General features: G+C 42.3%; 1 protein-coding gene across 2 annotated transcripts in view; it reads right to left on the bottom strand.

The window, feature by feature from the left end:
• The window catches only part of TMC1 (transmembrane channel like 1), an 83,471-nt gene that overhangs the window by 40,173 nt on the left and 24,155 nt on the right, over window positions 1-19,143 (bottom strand). For both annotated transcript variants that reach the window (XM_083464831.1, XM_083464830.1), the window contains 5 exons: window positions 18,967-19,065; window positions 12,081-12,223; window positions 7,968-8,112; window positions 6,788-6,982; window positions 1,830-2,009 (listed from right to left, as the gene is read on the bottom strand). In XM_083464831.1, the coding sequence (XP_083320957.1) occupies window positions 1,830-2,009; window positions 6,788-6,982; window positions 7,968-8,112; window positions 12,081-12,223; window positions 18,967-19,065 (762 nt within the window). The remainder of the gene's footprint in view (window positions 1-1,829; window positions 2,010-6,787; window positions 6,983-7,967; window positions 8,113-12,080; window positions 12,224-18,966; window positions 19,066-19,143) is intronic.

Raw genomic sequence — 19,143 nt, 5'->3', positions numbered from 1 at the left:
CAGACAATAATATTTCATAAAAGTGAAATAAAATGGAACACAACTATATATCAAAACAGTGTATAAAACATAATTAAAAACTAAGAGTCAGATTCCAGGAATGGCTGGATAAACACAGAGGTCTTTAAGAAGCATTTCAAAGTCATTGCTGACTCCACCTCACAAACCACCCAAGGGAGGACATTCCTGGGAATACCCACTTCCATGCTGTTGCCAGGATCAGCCAGGGCAATTCACTGGTCCTGGAATGACCAACTAGATCTCCTTGGAAGGCATTCAAGATTGGCTTCATCTTGACAGGAGGAGACAAACAACTAAATGTCCTGGTCCCAAGTTGTTTAGGGCTTTTGGCTCAGTAGCTAATTAGTGTCAATCGTTAGAGATCATTTCTCCAATGAACCCAGTAGGTGGCCTTAAGCAAGCCACTGACTTATGACAGAAATAACAGTATTCACCACAACCTTACAGGGGTGTTGTAAGAACCAATGAGATAATGTGCGTGAAGCATCAACACCAAGGTGGTCTGGCCCGCAAGACCATTTTTGGCAGCCCTATGCAACATTCAAGAAGAAACATCTTAAACGCTTAAAATATATATATATATATTTGGTCTCGTGTGTTGTTAACAGAAGCACATACATTATTAATTGTGTAATACAGTGGTTTTCAACCAGTGTGCTGTGGCACCCTAGGGTACCTTGAAGGATGGTCAGGGGTGCCGCAGGGGTGTCCCTCTTTCCTTCCCTCCCTCCTCTGGTGTCCTCTTGCATCTCTGCCTCCCAAAGGCTTGCACAGCTGTTTATTGCAGCAGCCCTGGCCATAAGTTCCGCAGGCGAATGGTGCCTCTGGGAGACCCCGCTCTTTGGGGCCCCCAAGGAGAAGGAAGAGGAGAGGAGGCTGAGGAAAGCTGTTCAAAAAGGGCTGAGGGCTGCCAGCTCTGCAGGCAAGGGGGGACCTAACTGGGCTCCTGAGCCCCACAAAGGAGCCACAGAAAGAATGTAGTTGGTCAAGGGAGCCATGAACTCAGAAAGGTTGAAAACCTCTAGTGTAATTAATATATATATATATATATATATATATATATATATATATATATATATATATATATAAATAACACACTCTCTCTCTTGTGGCTCACTTGGTATGAAATGTTGGACTGCCCTGATCTACACTATATAAATGTACTATGGTGGTGGTGGTTGTTACTACTACTACCCCCCCCCCCCGTAGCCTTTCCATTTTAGCCACACAGAAATAGCTAAATACTTTAGAGGAAGGTGGGGAGGTGATTTTCACCAACTGAGCCTTGCCCTTCCTGCTCCCAGTTCCCTGAAAAGGGTGGGAGGCCCTCCAGGACAGTGTGGGCAGGTGAACCAGCAAAACCCACCAGTCCTTTCCTCCCGTGGGTTTTGGCCCCTTCAACTACACCAGAAGCGGTTTAGTCATGCTGGCCACATGACCCGGAAAGCTGTCTGCAGACAAATGCCAGCTTCCTCGGCCCAAAAAGTGAGATGAGCACAGCACCCCATAGTTGCCTTTGACTGAGTTAACTGTCCAGGGGTCCTTTACCTTTACCATTTACCTTTACTGGCAGAAGGGATACTCTGAATTAAACTCCATGTCCCCAAGCCAGCTAAAGTTAGTCATGGTTAATTCCAAAGGAAGCTCACTTGTTCTCTTGGTTTCCATTGGACTTATTTGTGACTAATTTAGCTGGACTGGAATATAGAAGTATATCTTTGTAACCTTCTGGAGCTCAAGACTTCAAACTGGAACCTTCTTCTAGAAAGCTGCAAATAAACAGGACATATAAAAATTTGCCAACTTGCCTTGAGGTTGATTTCATCCATGAGAGCAATAATAAATGTGTACAGGTTGCCCAGGAAGAGAGCAAAGATGCGTCCCAGCTGCCACCGGAGGGCGATTCGAGGGTGATAGTTTTCCAGAGCACTGATGACATCAAATACAGTGGGACAGAACATTCCCAGGAGGGACATGACCATGTTTACCTGGAGAGGGAGGGGAGAAACAAGTTTAAGAAGTTTACCTATGCAGCCACCATGGGGCCCTTCAGCACTGATGTTTTGCATCAGTTTTCCAACTCCCATCAGCTGCAGCCAGCAGAGTCCATGGGCAGACATGATGGGAATTCCAGTCTACAACCTGAGAGGCATCACTTTAGTACACCTAGTGTACAAAGAAAGTGGATCACCAAGCCTTGTTTTTGTTTTAAAGTAGATTTAAAAGCTTCTTACAACATTTCCAGGTTTTTTTTGTGATGTAATTCTCCATACAAACAATGTTTACAAAGATGTATAACATCACAGCAAAATGTGCATAAAAATGAATATATTAGTGAAAATAACATACAAAAATGCACTAAGAGAAATTGCTTGCAAAAATCTGTACATTAGTCAAAACCACATATTCAGTGAAATTCACAGTAAAATGATAAAAAAAATAATGATTATTAAAAATACTGCAAATGCTGCAGTAGATTATAGAATTGAATTTAAGACAGGAGAATGAGAAACTGAGCGAATTGCAATTGACAGATCATGGCATCCTTGATCTGCGCAGAACAAGAAATGGGGCAGTGTGTTTGCCCACATACTTGTATTCTTTTCAGCACCAGCTAAAGACCTTTTTTATTTTCCAAGGCTTTTTGGATGTGCAAAAACTGATGTATGGAATTTTAGATCTGCTCTTAGTAATACTGTGTTATACAATGTGCCTGCTGCCCCACACATACACATACAATTTGCTTTTTTATTGATTTATTTATATTATATTTTTATGTCTTCTTGTTGCCCCAGAGCGGTATAAAAATAGTGTAAGTAAATAAAAGAATCTGATTGTGTAGTTGCGATTAATAAATTAATAAATGCATTCATTCCATTCATCAGACCTCTAGTTCCTAGTAGCAACAAACTAGTAACAAGAAAATACAGCTGAGAGAATGATTAACTGCCATCAAAGAGTAACCTTTAGCACCAGACTGTGAAACCTGCAAAATTATTGTCTATAAAGCAGCTGTGTTTCCCCAGCTTCTGTGTGGTATTATGATTTTCAGTAAACAAGGCTGAGATTACAGCCAAATCTAAACTCTAGTGTTAAGCATTCCCTGGCATAACAGCACCATAAAGAATATTTAATCTTGACTGCTTGCTATTAAAATTATACTTTCATTAAGAATTAGCAGTTTAGTGCATATAAATCATGGTTTGGCTACCCATTGTTTGTGCCATGATGGTAATCTAACATCTTCGCTGCAGAAAGCAACAATAAAAGTTTTCTTACATGGAAACATATTTTCGTTTTTATATAATTAGCAGAACAATCAGATGAATGGGCTATTTTGTTATTTATTGCAATTTACTATTGAGTTCAAAATGATCAGTTGCTGAATAACTCAGGATGTCAGCTATACATTTCATAACAAATTGAAAAATCCTGCCGCATTATCTGAATTTGCTGCAATTTGTTTTTTATTGGGCTTTTTTGCATTTACATCCTACGTTTAATTTTTAAATAAACCATGGCAGCTTACAATAAAACACCTAATACAAACAATACCCTTAATAATAATAAAAAAACATTGCTAAAATTAGAAGATGGGGATTTCAACTAAACCTTAGGAAGAGCATCCTGATGGTGTAAGCTGTTTAGCAGGAGGAGGCAATGGACTGTCCTTAATCAGAGGCTGGAGAACCACCTCCCAGGGAGCTGTAGCTGTCAGTTTCCCTGAACTGGCAGGGTGCGGGGAATTGGGCTAGACGACCTTTGACGTCACTTCCAATTCTTATGACACTAAAATATTTTCTAGAACATCACTCCTGGGATGCAGGCCGAGCTGGGGGTGCCTAATACCATTCATATTGGCTGGAAGAGAGCTTGCTAAAATGCAGGAACTGCATCTAATGTCATAATGACCCTCTGAGAAGCAGCTAAGAGGAGAAGAAACCCACCAGAATCTGCAGGGGTGGTCATCCCAAACTGGAGCCTTTTGGTTCCTCTAACTGAGACCTCTAAAGAGAGCCCCCCACAGAGATACTTCTGAGGGACGAGCCCTTTCTATACGAGGGGCCGAACACTCCCTTGGTGTCCACTTGTCAGTGAACATGAGACAGAAAACTGGAGCTGTCTAGGTTCCAGATGAGTACAGGCCTGAATTAAAGCTGCCTACCTTATGCCCCGTGGGTTCCCTCTGTGGTCAGGACAGGGGCCCCAAGAGTCATGAACTTCCCTAAGTTGTGCATGCAGGCAACATCTGGGGCAGCACAGCACTTCAAAAGTCCATCAGGGCTTTTCCACAGCTGCCTTTTAGTGTCCGGGACAAAATGTGGAGGGCAGCACTTTAAACCACATGGAAAAACATATTGTTTTTCAGTAATGGTAACAGAAATCCCAAAACTAAGTACCGTAGATATTTTGGCTCAGCTGTTAGGGCATCTTATTGCCCTTTTATATTCCTAATGCAACCGATCAATGATATACAGATTTCCACGGACTTGTAACTGGGAATACATTTTCTCACAAAGAAAGAGTCTGTTGCTTTCAAAAGCAATCCCTAGCACCCCCCCCCCCCCTATGAAGCAAAATGATTTGCCACAGCTTCAGTGTGTCTGCAAGCAGAATTAAATATTTGACTGGCATCCATCATGTCTTTCTGTTGTTTGAACTGAAACACCTCCTGCTGGAAACCAGAAAACAAATAATACTGCTAAGTAATTATGGTCAATGCTATGGAGATTTCTCCCCCTTAGATGTGCTGAGAACTTTGCCTTCAACATCATTGCTAATGATATTTTAAACCTGATTTTCCATCTCAACTTCATTGAGTGAACTGTTTGGTAACACCAATAAAATCAATGTCATCTCATCATTGCAAAACCATTCTGTGTAGTCTGATAGAGAAGCGATCATTATGGGTCTCTTCAGCTTTGAATGAAATGGCAGCTTTATTTTTTTTATATACAATATACGGTACTAGATTGTACCTGATTATGTCATACTCAGAGTATGCCTACTGAAATCAATGGACTTCAGTTAGTCAACTAGGTCAAGCCCACTGATTGCAATGAGTCAATTCTGAGTATGAGTTAGTCAGGTATAGCTCTTTATGTCTTAACATAGAATTTATTCCGCAAGTCTTATTTCATTTTCTGATTTATTGTAAAAGAATGTGATTTACAATAACAGGAAATATTTTTTAAAATGTGTCAGCTATTTTATTATGTGCAAACTAGGCTTTCATGACCATTTTGATACAAGAAGCAATATGTATCTTAATCTTTTTTATGTGCTATCACATATCCACTTTAAGAAAGCTATGGACTGTTAGTATCCTTGTAGACTTTGGCAGGCTTCTTGTTCAGCTGTGTGGGCATTTCAAGGTACATCAACTACGTAATGTAGTTCCTTAAGGCTGAATCTGCAGTTCCCTTGTCCTCTATTCAGACAAGCTGACTGTGTTTCCTGTTACACTATAGGAATGATGTCAGACTAATATATAAAGTAAAACATGTAACAATGGGAAACGGAGAAGCAAAGAGGAAGAGAACGTAAGTCTTACATTGTAAGGAAATCCGACTGAACGGAAGCTATCAGACCAAAAGTGATATAGTCGGAAATCGTTTCTTCTTCTTTCTTACTTGCAAGGTAAGAAGAACAAAAGAGCCTCAACATCTGAAGGCAGCCCTGTTCAGGGAAGTTTTTAAGATGTAACGCTGTACTGTTTTTAACACTGATTGGGAGCCGCCCAGAGTGGCTGGGGAAACTCAGCCAGATGGGCGGGGTATAAATAATAAATTATTATTATTATTATTATTATTATTATTATTATTATTATTATTAACAGTTTTAACCCTAGCAGATGTTGTCCTGCTGCTGTAATGATGGCAGGCCAGTTAAAGAGTGTGTAGATCCAATACTGGCCAGGATCCAAATGGGCTTGCATTTGCCCATTAAGTGAATAGGATGTTTTTGGAAAGAGCAAACCCTATGTGATGCCATATCATAAACTCCCTCAAGATTTAAGATTCTGTTTTTTATGTGTTTCTTATTTATTGCATAGCTCAAGTTTTTATTTTTATGTATAATTCTTATGTACACTTTATGCTCATGTGTTTCTCTTAGGTGCCACCTGTACCTGGTTGCTTTATTCATAAATCTGAATATTTCACAATCACATAAACTGCTTTTGCCATCCATTATGGGAAGGAAGGAGAGAGAAAGCACAATGCAATTTCTGTACAAAGAGAGAGAGAAGGGGGTAGGAGATGGGGGAGAGAAAGAGAGAAAAGAGATGGCAGAAAAGGGGAGGAAGAAGAAAAGGCGGTGACAGCCAGTCCGATCATTAGGCAGAGTGAGGCGCCTGAAGCAGCAGGGGCTGTGAGACGCAAAGTGATGGCAAGATATTGGAGGACAGAGTTGGGTTTGCTGCTTTACAGTGGAGGAGAATATGCTGCCCAGTGTTGACACAAGATTCAACTGCAAGTATGGTCACTTTTAGTATGTGGAAGTGGGAGCGGCTTTCATCTTGTACTTCACCTCAAGCAGCAAAATGGTGGTGCTGAGTGAGTGAGTGAGAGAGAGAGAGACGCCTCCCTAACCACTGTTCCGGCCCACCACTAGCATGCAGCCCTGAGTCCAAATGACTCCTGAGGGAATGTGGCTCTCAACAAGGGGGGCAGGATCCCTCACCCCTGCCCTACATCACCCTGCTCGGTAAAGACAGCCTTCCTGCATACATCTGTTTTAGAAAACAAAACATGCTGGTACGAACTTCATTCCTCTCCCACCAGCCATAGTTTTCAAGGCCTTCCAAAGCAAATTGTTGGGATCGCCTCACAACAAAGTAGATGAGGTAGCCACTCCCAGCTAGTGTGCAAAAGGCAAAGAAATTAGCGAGAACCCTCAGGAATCGGGTCAAGTGGACGTTCTCTTCCTTCCGGCTCTCTTGCTCCTCCACAATTGCTTCCTGTATTTGTTACAAACAAACAAGAAAAACATTCATCAGTATTCATGATACCAAGAAGTATAATAGCATTCGGCTAAATTAGCCACCGCCGACCTGGTGCCTGGACTAAACTCTCATCAGCCCCAGCCAGCAGAACTGTTCAAACCATCTGCAGGTCAACAGGTTGTCCATGAATGCAGACTATTTGAAGATCCGTCTCTGCCAGTATAAGCCTGACCACTCACTCCATTCATAAGGGACACGGCTTTCCTCCATGTCCTTCATCCTTCAGAGGCTGGCTGGCTGAAACAAGGAACAGGGAGTCATGGCTGGAGTAGGAAAGATAGGGTTAATCTCCCCTCCAAGATTGCTGCAATCCACATAGCAATTGGTGTCTCACAGGGCTAGAAGTATTTTTTTAAAAAAACAAGAGATGTGGCTCACTTTACACATTATGCATAACACATTGTTTGACCCTGACACTTGACTAACAGCTTCAAGGTGTTTAATGGCATATGTAAGCAAAGAAACTTGCAACCAACTATATTGTGGCACAACAAAACTGGGCTGAAAGCCAACCAGCTCAGGCGTCTGCGTTTGCCAGTTCAGTGGTCAGCTTCTGCAGCTGCAGGAATATGCCAGGCCTTCTTTTTCCAGGACTCTTCCCTCAGAATCAGTTTGCGTAGTAAGAATCCAAGAACCACCTTTGTTTACAGGCTGTTGACAAGGATCTTCTCATTCACCAGGCCTCATAGATCTCTTCCAAGGCCTTTCAGTCTCTTTTCCCTCCTTTTTTCAGGAAGCCAACCTCCCTCCCTGGGTCAGAGATGCAGCAATCTACCCCAGTATTGTCTACACTGACTGACAGCCGCTCTCCCGGGTTTCAGGCAGGAGACATTTCCAGCCCTGTCTGGACATGCCAGGGACTGAAAGTGGTACTTTCTGTCTGCAAAGAGTATATGAACCTCGGTGACATTCATACCTGAGACCAGACTTTATACATTACCTTAAAGCTAGTTGTTATTGATGCAAATTTGTTATCTGCTGTTTCAGGATTGCCAATCAAGTAATCCCAGCTCGTGAACATTTTCCAGCTGAAGTTAAAACTGTTATCATCTCCACCACCATCGTCATGGGCATTCTTTGCCATTCTGAAAGGGGGGTGAGTATTTTTTAACATGCTAAAAATGTAATGGGTTGGGCCTAGAGTTGCTCCTCCCCCATCACAGATGGATCTGAGATTCAGCAAAGTCACTCCAAGGGAAGAAACCCCCCACTCCCAGTGCCAGTGCCACCTCCCCCCCCCTTCAGGAAGATGCTGAGCCGCCCCCCCCCCCCAGCAGTGTTTCAGAGGGCTGCAGGGAAAGGAGAAGGAGGACTCCCTGAGAGCAGCGCCTCCTCCTTCCTCTGGTGCCCCTGGGACTCTGCGGATCTCAGCTCTGGATGCAAACCAAGGTGTGAAACAGTCCTCAGAAAATCTCAGGGGGGTGGGTGGGGTAAATCTCGCTTTCTTTTCTAAGGGCTGTCAACTGATTAAAACATTTTAGTTGATTATTGGTCAAATGCTTCTGACTAATTGTTTACTCAGTCAATCAAGTTTAATTAAATTTGCATACTGTCAGAATCTTAATATACAAGTGCTCCTTTAAGAAACTGAGGAAGTATAACTTATAATTTAACAAACATACGTCACACCATTAAAAAAAGAAGCTTTAATTGCATAATCTGCAGGTTAAACAATTCTTAGTTGCAATCCAATGCTCATTTTCTGGAGAGTGATTCACACTGAATAAAGTGGGACCTACTTCTCTATTAAGGAATTTAGGAATCTGCTTTACATCAGAGTGAGCACCTCTGGCAAAGGTCTTTCTCATCACCTGCTACCTGATCCACTGGAGTCGCAAGGGCTGTGGGGCTTTTTGCATGCAAAGCAGAGTCTCTTCCACTGAGCTGTGGTCCCTCTGGGATTCACTGGACCCAACAGCATGGCCTGTGGCCCTTCTCTGTGTTTGTTTGCGACACCAAGCAGCGTTCCTGCTCAGACATCATTGAGATTCACTGAAATTGTGGAGGAGAAAATGGTGCTCCAAAATGTGACTTTATGCATTGCCACAGTTAGGGTCCTCCACATTGGTGTATTTTTGTGGGTGTATTCTACAACACGTTCTTCACACAATTAATAGCACATTCATTGTGGGTTTATTTTGCCTTATTAGTTGCCAGTTGCTATAGCACACTACTGCTGTCCAGAGGGGCAACAGCAAAACAAAAGTGGGACAGAAAACCAAACAAACCAAAGAGCATTTATGAAAAGTTAATTTTAGCAGGAAGTTACAGGATATGTGCTGACTCAGAATGAAGCTGTATGGCCACCCACGGATGGAACTGAAAGCATGTGACTGCCCACAGAGCATCATGAACACAAATAATCAAGAATGCACAATAAAAAGGATGACTGAGGGGCCATTAAGACCAGCAGGTAACTTGGTCAAAGAGCTAAAAAATGGACTGATGGGAATATTGATGGCTGATTTGTACTTTGATAATTTCTGTAAATGTCATACCAATTTCATTCTCCCTTTTCTCTCCCCAGTTGTTATGCCTTTCTAAGTACTACCATAAAAAAGAGCCAAGCAAACAAAAAGCTCACAGTTACAGTTGGATTTTGCACTTATCATATTGTTTTCTGTGAAATCATCAACAAGCCAAAGAATATAAGCGGATTTGCTCTTAAGGTTACCTAAATATAGATCAAGATTATCTCGTGGCCAGATGGAAATTTAACACACACAGTGCATGTTCACCCCTTTTGCTTTGCCTCCAGGGATTGTGCTGCGAGGATTTTTTGGTGGTGGGGAGAACCCCAGTGGGTGGCTGGCAGCTACTCAGCTATAATTCCCTGAGAGGATTCAGTAGGAAGATTTTTCACAAATACAGTATCAAAGAAATATTTTTAATGGCTCCCTCCTAACTGGGTTAAAACAAAATGGTAACTTCTGAAGTGAAATCTTTTGTACCTTAATCAAGCATACTCTGGGAGTGAAGAGACTAAAATAAATGGCCTTCTTCAAGGGTTTAGAATGGGGGTGGGCAACATTTTTCAGTCCAAAGGCAGCATTCTCTTGTGGGGAAGCTTCCGCAAGCTGCAGACTAGTGGGAGTTGGGCTAGAGACAAAGGAGAGTGGAGTAACTGGTCTGATTCTCACATTTGCACAGTGGGCTGTATCCTGGCCATGCAGACCACAGAACAAAGAGGAATCTGCCAGAGGCAGATTTAGGGCAGCCCAACTGGTTCTGCTGCACTGCTCAGCCTCAGTGAGGATGGACCCCATGTGTGTCAATGGGGGTGCACGCATTTGGGGCTCCCTCACATGAAGGGGAATCCTGGGCCAATCACGAGTGCTCTTCCCATTGAGGAGCCCTACGCATGTAGAGCCCATTGTCACAGAAACATAATATAGGACTGACAGGGTGTGCGGCCAGCCAGTGCGATCCCACTCCCTGAGTCAGTGTGTAAGGAAGGGTTGTGCCCACCTTGATCTGAGCATTAAACAGTGGGGAGGGTGTGACATCCTTTAATAAATTACCATCAGCTAACTGACTGACCTTTCCCTCGCCCTGCCAGGGGGTGCCAGGGTCTGAACCTGGGCTCTATCTTTGCTATATCCCTTCTTCTTATCATGCCTGAAGTGAACATAGAAACCTGCAGCACCTGCAGCATCTTCATTACGGCTGATATATTTAAACATTCAGGGAAGGTGTCCTAGACTGGGGCACTGACTGCAGCAGGAGGCTGGTGCAAAGAAAAGAGAGGGCCAGCCAGCCCAAGGTATTTTGCTCCCTGAGGCAAAGGGCAAGATGGCACCCTACCCCTACTCCATATACAAAAGCTAACCAGACAGGCATTTGAGTCTTAGTTTAACACTGGTAAAGGAATGGTATCTTATCAAAGGGCCTGAGAGCAACAGGCTAATTTAGGGAATGCAGGGCAGTCTGCATGGCGCACAGCAAAGTTCCCTCCCTGTCTCTCAGCATCACCAAAGGTTGGGCTGGCCCTGAAACTGGCCAAGCTCTGTGTGTGATTCTCAAAGAGAAAGCAGCAGCAAAGATGAGGCTTTCAAGTTTCACAGTTAGTAGCAATGGCCACAAAAACCACTGCCATCTTGTGAACAACCATTTACAATTTATTCCATATTTGGATTCCTAACCATATGTTCCTGTTCTCTTCTCCCCACCATCTCCAGCCCGCAAGGCCAGATAAGGAAGAATGATTGTAATTTCTGTGTGTTACTTAGCACTATGCTAGATGGAAGACTTTACAAGAAAAGAAACTCCCTTGGTTACACATTTGTTTCACACATCTTAGCTGTACAGAAAATGTGGTGCTATTTTAGTTTAGGACACCTCTGCCAGACTGTAATGTGTTCCAAAGTGAGTAATAAAATAAACATTTGCTGTAAAATGTTAAATAACAGTAAAGTAGTTGAGGATTTCCTGCTCACCTTCTCCCCGCACCCCAAACCCTACATTCATTAATCCTGCTGTTGAAGGTGCTGCACCAGGGATTCAATACAATCAAATTCAAGAGAAACACCCTTGCCCTCCCCACACCCCAACCTTCCATTTTAGATTGTCATACAGCAACTGGACTTAAGCTGACAATGGGAAATGGTTTAATTTTAATTTTAATTTTTAGAGATTTGGTGGGATCTGTACTAAGAGAGGGACAGGATGGAAAGGGAACCTCATCTGGAATTGATTTTATGCATTTAGCTTTTCAGTAAGTTATAAATGCCAAGAGCATCGAGGATGAGACAAGAAGGACAGAGTCTGAGCAGTGCAGTGGTTAGTGTATGGGACTAGGGTTGGAGAGTCTCTGCTCAAATCTCCACTCAGCTATGCAGATTACTAGGCAAACTTGAACTAGTCACAATTTCCCAAGCTAACCTACGGTACCTCACAAGGTTTTGTGAAACAAGGTAAGGACAATCATGCATGCTGCCTCAAGCATCTTGGAAGACAAGCAGGGTATGACTGCAATAAATACTAAGTAGAAATACGGATCAGTCTGTGAATATATATTCCATCCTTTATTTCATCAACATCAGAAGAAACTTACGTGCGGATGACAACCATGAAACTGTAACCGATGGACCCAACTCCCACCAAAAAGTAGGAGAGAGGCAGCCGGAACTTCAACCACCCGATTGTTCTCTGGTTATTGTAATAGCCATAGAAGAGGACAGAATACTGTGCAAGACCCTGAAATGTCAACGACAAAGAACAATTTAGATATCTTCCTCTAACTTCAAGCAACAACAAATGCAACTTAAGCACAGGGATACTTTTAAACTGAACTAATTTGACTAATGCATTGAGTTGGGGTCCAAGAAGTTGACACAGAAGAGGAGGGAGGAAGATACAAGGGGAAAGGGTGGCGTGTAGAGCTAGTGAGTAGATGGCAGCCACCTTCTGCCCAAATCCCCAAACACAACTTCTAGCCAACTCCTGAGGTTGCCATCAAAATAGAAATATTTTGGGGGGGGGGATTCAAAACACACACTAAATGGTCTCACCTCAAAAAGGATATAACAGAGTTCAGAAAAGGGCAAGCAGAATAATCAAGGGGACGAAGCATCTGCCCTATGAGCAGTTTAGGGGAAAGGTAAGATGGTTGGATAGTGTTCTCGAAGCTACCAGCATGAGTTTGACCAAACTGCGGGAGGCAGTGGAAGACAGGAGTGCCTGGCGTGCTCTGGTCCATCGGGTCACGAAGAGTCGGACACGACTAAACGACTAAACGACTAAACAACAAAGAGGTGACATGGATGAAGTCTCCAAGATTATTCCCGGCATGGAGAAAGTGGACCAAGAAAGGCTTTTCTCCCTCTCATAACACTAGAACCCGTGGACACCAGATGAAGCTGAATGTGGGAAGATTAAAAAGTTCTTCTTCGTGCAGAGCAGAGTTAAACAATGGAACTTGCTCCCACAGGACACGGCGATGGCCAACCAACATGGAGAAAAAGTGGCTCCTGGCCATGCTGGCTCAGCTCTGCCTCTGTGGTCAGAGGCCATCATGCTTCTGAATACCACTTGCTGGGAAATGCAGGAGAGCTCAGGTGCGCAGGTGTGCAGGTTCTGCTTGTGGGTTTCCCACAAGCATCTTGTTGGCCTCTGTGAGAACAGGAGGCTGGACTAGATAAGCCACTGGCCTGATCCAAAAGCTTCTCCTTACGTCCTTAAGATGGAGTAGGTTGTAAAGCATATTGAACACAGCACAAATGTTTTTCTCGTCATCCATCCAGGTGCTTGTGTAAGAAATACACACAACATTTCATATGTGACAGGCAGCAGATGCAGTATTTCCTAAGTGGAGATTAACCTCTGTATTAGAAACCAACATATGCCTGGGAGTTCATTAGATCAATCAGTCACTAGATTTTATTCATGTAAGGGATATAACAGATCAACCCTCTTTGAGATGTGAGTCATCTGAAACATTGTGATGGAACTTAAGTGGGGATGCAGCCTGTGAAAGGCCACGCAGGGCTTTATAAATCAAAACCATGGCTTTGTGTTGTGTTGGAAAAGCAATACCTAAATCTAATAAATGATATACCACTAGGAAATATTCTGATTTGCTAAATGAAATTGCTATTGCTTTCCAAAAAATATTTTTAAAAAACATATTTTTTTATTAAGGGTGTCTCCCCAGTGTTATTGCTTTCCAAAATTAAGTAATGGGGTGCAAATGTTTGGTGATGGCTGACAAGAAGTAGTGACACAACTGGACAAGGGTTTCTTTGAGTCTTTTAGTTACAACAAACATCTGTCTCTGCTGGAAACCACTTCTTGAGGTGGGCCAGATAGCCGTAAAGCTTGCAAATGGCCATAATGAATTCAAATCAGACACCAAGAGTTCAGCGTGTGCCCTTGTAATCTGCCAAGGGCCTGTGGATCAATTGGAAAGGGTTTTAATTGACTGTGGTAATGCGGAGAGGCTTAGCCCTCATGCATATATTTCCCTTCCCTTCTGCTGTTTTGCTGCTGGTTATTTCTTAAAAGTAAACCATTAGTAGATTAAAATGTCAATAGGCTAACATCCTTCTGTTTCATTTAATCGCAAGCCATGCATTTGATGTATTGTGATGGCTAGGCTGCCTGAGACAAGTCACAGACTCTGCCTGCTAAGCCTCATTTGCAATCTTGGCTGCGGTGAAAATGAAATATTAACACATGACAAGTAAATATGACTAGATTTGTGGTATGACTATCAATCCATTTCCTCAGTTTCCTTAGAGCTGACATTGTCTCCACTGGGGGGGGGGATTATGGGGCTCTTGCGTGGTTCAATTACTTGCAGAACATTGGTGGTGTGTGAAAGACATGGTTGCCCCGTATCCTTTGTTGTTTCTCTTGTACCACTGGCCTAAGTCATTATTACCCTGGACTCAAAAGGCACACAAAGTTCTGCTTATCTGTCTCAATCTTTCCCCTCTATTCTCTTCTGACTGAGCAGGGAACCAAATGTGACCCCTTACATTCAACTTACAGGTTTTAAAAAATGCAACTACAGCAGCAGTACTGATAATTCTGGACATCACAGAAGACATGGATGTCTTTTCCTTCCCACCTTTTCCTTCCCAGCTGTGATCCTAAGGAAAATCCCTCCTCTGAAGGGATTTCCACTGACACCAAGGAGGGAAATCTCTATTGATTCCCAATGCAGCTTCAGAGAAGAGATTTTCAGCAGGACTGTAATAAGGGAAGAAAGGGTTACATTTATGCCTGTTGTGACGAAGGATGGGTGAATCTCCCATCAATTTCACTTCTTCCAGTTTCTCATTTTTTCCGTTTCAAATTCAGTTCCCCACATATCTCTACTGGTTTGCAATTTAGAAAAAAAAATCTTTATAAACATTCGTCCACATTTTACTGCAAATTTATTCTAATAAACACACTTTGTATGTAATTTTTACAATTATAAAGGACTCTGCAAACAATTTCCTCTAAGATTGTGCATTCTCTGTGTTATTTTCACTAATATGTGAATTTATAGATACACTTTTGCCTAATATATGCTTTCTTGTATTCATGTATTTGGAGATGTGTGAAGTTAGCTGTGTTTCAGTTCACATATTGATTTGAGAATGGCATATTAGATATTTCACATTAAAATGCTGATAAAATTGAATTTCTCTCTCTGTCATTGATATTAGACTGATTATTCACTTGTTTTACAAAATGGAAATTCAAGGAGATGTACAATGTAGCAGAAAAAATAAAACTAATATAAATCTAAAACAAAATAAAAGCTAGAAACACTGATATACATAAAAAGCAGTCTAACACATCCCACCCACCTGTGACTACTCTCAATTATTAGCTCTGGCACTTGATATCATTCCACATCAAATGTCACCCACCACCTCAGATTTTGATGAAATTTGGTGTACACCCTTTCCTTATAGTTGAAATAAACCCCTTACATTTTTTTCCCCTCTATCTCAAACGGTTTTACTTTTATAGCACTTTGAAGTTTTGTTAAATCTGCGTTGTCTGTCCCTCTTGAGACCCTCAGCATAAGATACCCTTGTGTACATTTTATTTTTTCTCTCCATAACCAATAATAAGATCTCTTTGAAATTTTACACAGAGCTCAATAAAATGATGAGTATTTCAGGAAAAAATAGAGGGGGGAATTAAGGGGGTTTATTTCAACCATAAGGGATGGATGTACACCAAATTTCATCAACATCCGAGACGGAGGGTGACATGACCTCATTGAAATGACTTGGAATGACTCATGAAGCACATTTTCTAAGCAAGCCAACAAGCACAACTGCACATTCTAGACGAAGACATATTTAATATGGCCCTTTTACCCCTCCACCTGTCTTTCCTATGTTTTCCCTGATGCATCATCACTTCTGACACAAAGGCCTTCTCAGCAGGCTATCTCATGTCAGGTTGGTGTCCCCGTCCCCGTCCCCCGACTCCAGCAGTTAATTATTCCAGATTTATTGGTCAATTACAAACGCTCTGGCAGAGCTAAATTCCTTCAGTCCTCCCTTGATGATCCAGTTGCCAAAACTGGGCCCCTCCTCTTCCGTCCCCAACAAGGAAGTCCCCACTTTCTTTCTCCCCTTCCCGCGTTTTTTGGCTAGCCTAGTTAATCTACGAGTTTTGGGTGATTCAACGCCCCCCCCCCAATTCTCCTTCTTCTGTTGTGTCATTATTGCAGCTTCCAAACTGCATTCCTTCACTCTGGGCCTCCCATCAAGTTCCGCTGGTCTCTGCTTCTTCTCCCTCCCCTCTGAATTCCTCGCTGTTTCTCGGTTCTCCCTCTGGGTCTGTGTTTTCACTTCCTGTCAGAGAAGTGGCTCTTCTGACATCTAATACACTTGGATAAGAATAAAAATAAATGTAATTTAACTCAAATGTAATTTCCGTAATTGTTTTCACATTCAGTTGTTGGTGGGGTGGGGGGTTAATCTCAATTGCAGGTCCGCATGTTTAAGAAGATTTTCCTATTGTAATCTTGCTCTTGGGAATGGTCTATGTAAGATAATTCAACTTTGTCCTTTTACTTTCATCAATAATGGAAATGGTGCCATTCTTAAACAGAACTTCATAATAGTTCACAATGCCCCCATGTGGGGGAAGAACCCACGAGGGGGGCTACTGGGAGGTGCAGGATATCGACACAAGACTCAAAGACACAAGCAGGGCGCAGGCAACTCCATCCCTCCATCCCTCCATCTCCATGCAATTTAGTACACGAGTGAGACAGGCCCTGTCCCTACTCTTTCAGATGCCAGTCAAAACAGTTTATTTCAGAAGCACTTTGCACTCTGACTGTCCAGATGTTTTACATCCTTTCAATTTGAAATTCTTGAGGTTTAAATTCTGGAAGTGAATTTTATGTTTTAACTGTTGCATGCCACATATTTTATTGTTGTAAGCCACTTTGACAGCTACATGGTGAAAACTGGTATATGTTTTAAACAATATTTAAACAAACTTGGATACAGGTCTTCTGGAAAGCTCCCAACAAAGCTCTGACTCCCCTGAGACCTAATGGATTGAAGGGGAAGCAGTTCCCAGGGCAAAGTCCCATCACACTGCTTTGTCCCATGAAGCCAACCAGAAGCTGCTGGTACTGGTTTCTCGGAGAGTGGTTGCCCAGTTTCATGGGGACTACAGGTTTATCTGGTAAATATTTTTAAAGGTCCACTTAGAGGTCCACTTTCTTATGCTGAGAAAGTGGTGTGTAAATTGTGTTAAATAAATGCAAATATTTCAGAAGCAATGGCTATAATTCTCCTCATATGCACACATGAGCTTGTGTGCACAGTGAGTTGCACTAGCATGTGCACTGTGATGTTTTTGAATTCTTTTTTTCAAATTGCACTCTATCCCTCCCCCACCCCCCACCCTGCCCTCATCACAAAGGGTGTTTTAAACTCCCATTGATTTTAAGAAAGCAGCATGAAATACAGTATGCAGGAGCCACTATTGCCGGGGCGGGGGGAGAGAGATAAATAAAATAATGTATGCATAGATCTTCCCATCACAGATTTATCTTAAACCATGGTTCTCTGCCCACATGGTGTTCTTGCTGGTGTGTATCTTCCATTAATATCTGCTTAATGTGCAATTAGGTGCCAATTTTGATGAAACATTTTTACTCCACAGAGGAACAGATGTGACCGAGATTACATCAGAATGTGAATTTTACATGGCAGATCTGTAAACAGATTATTACATTCCTGCCAGCTCCTGCTCCCAGATCTCTCCCGCAATATGGATTTTTCATTTTGACACAACATTTTTCAGGTATATGCTTCCCTCCACTGAAGGAAAACACTATATGGGAGAAAATTGGCTGTCAAGACTTTGGCTGTTTCCTGGGCATTACAGCTAAGTTCAATATCTGTAATCATGAAGAATAGATGAGAGAATTTCCCTCCATGTTCTGTCCTGTTCTTGTCCCTTCCTCTTTTTTCTGCTTGTGTTTCTTTCCTCCTGAATCGTCCCTCGTTCAGGGAAGAAAATGTCTACAGGTTGCTCTCACTGGGTATTGCCTAAGCATGACTAAGCCTAGATCCTTCACATTGTGTGGTTTTACATGGTGCTTCTGTGAACAAAACCAAAGGGGCCTGAAATCTCTTCATCTGCCAACAAGGGCAAACACCAAGGAACCGACTGAGTAGTTTTTCCCACCTTTCAGTTAAGGCAGATTGCAGCAAGTATTTACTGTAGTATTTACTGGAATTGCATCTGCCTGTCTCCCATAGGAAAAGGCTCCCCCACAGCACTTTAAACTACTGCAAGAGGTTCCCACACGGTAATTTAACATGCGCTATCAAGTCTCTCACTGTAAATCCAACAGTAGCTCTGCTGCAAACAATATCCTTGATCCCAAAGGGTAGAAAAGGCAGTGAAACACATGACTAGGAGCTCATTTCTTCAATACCTTCATCCATCTTTCTGTAACTATCTTGCCGTTGCCTGTTTGTAGGTTTGTTATTTCAAAAGGCCAAATGAATCCCACAGGGCAACGCCAGTGAGGCAAATCCACCTACAGTACATTTATACCTCATGAAATTGATCAGTGATGGCTCAACATGGTGGCCTTTGGGGATCTATTATATATGGCATGTAAACTTAATAAATATAAAGCAAAATGACCGTTTTTCAGCTGCATGTTGAGCTACTCTTCATCTTGCTCACTTTTAACTTACTGTACATGTCAGAAATCCCAGTGACAAGTCAATGCAAGAGCTTATTTCATGACATCAGAAAGCCCCACTGGATCTGGGGTGCCACATTTGATCCCATTTCCCCAAAACAATTTGAATTTATATCTTTTCAATTTTACCTACTTAAATTACGTATCCCAAATTGGTAGTCTTGCCCAGTGGACTGATGACAGAAAACAACATTCACACCATCAAAACACAAAGCCTAAGGAATGGCTTTTGCAAAGTGCAACTTACACTGAAATCCCACAGAGTGGCAAAGTTCATTGCCGTCGCTTCCTCTGCTCTGGGCACAGTTTTTCTAGGTAAAGTTCCATATGGTTTCCCCATCAATGCCTGTTTTCGCACGTAGGTCAGTCAGAGTTGTAAGTGTAAACACAACCAAAACAAAGAAAGAAATCAGCATGAAAAAAA

The sequence above is a fragment of the Podarcis liolepis genome, assembly GCF_965112155.1.
Source record: "Podarcis liolepis genome assembly, chromosome: 11".
Classification (NCBI taxonomy): domain Eukaryota; kingdom Metazoa; phylum Chordata; class Lepidosauria; order Squamata; family Lacertidae; genus Podarcis; species Podarcis liolepis.
This window is presented reverse-complemented; position numbering and strand designations above follow the sequence as displayed.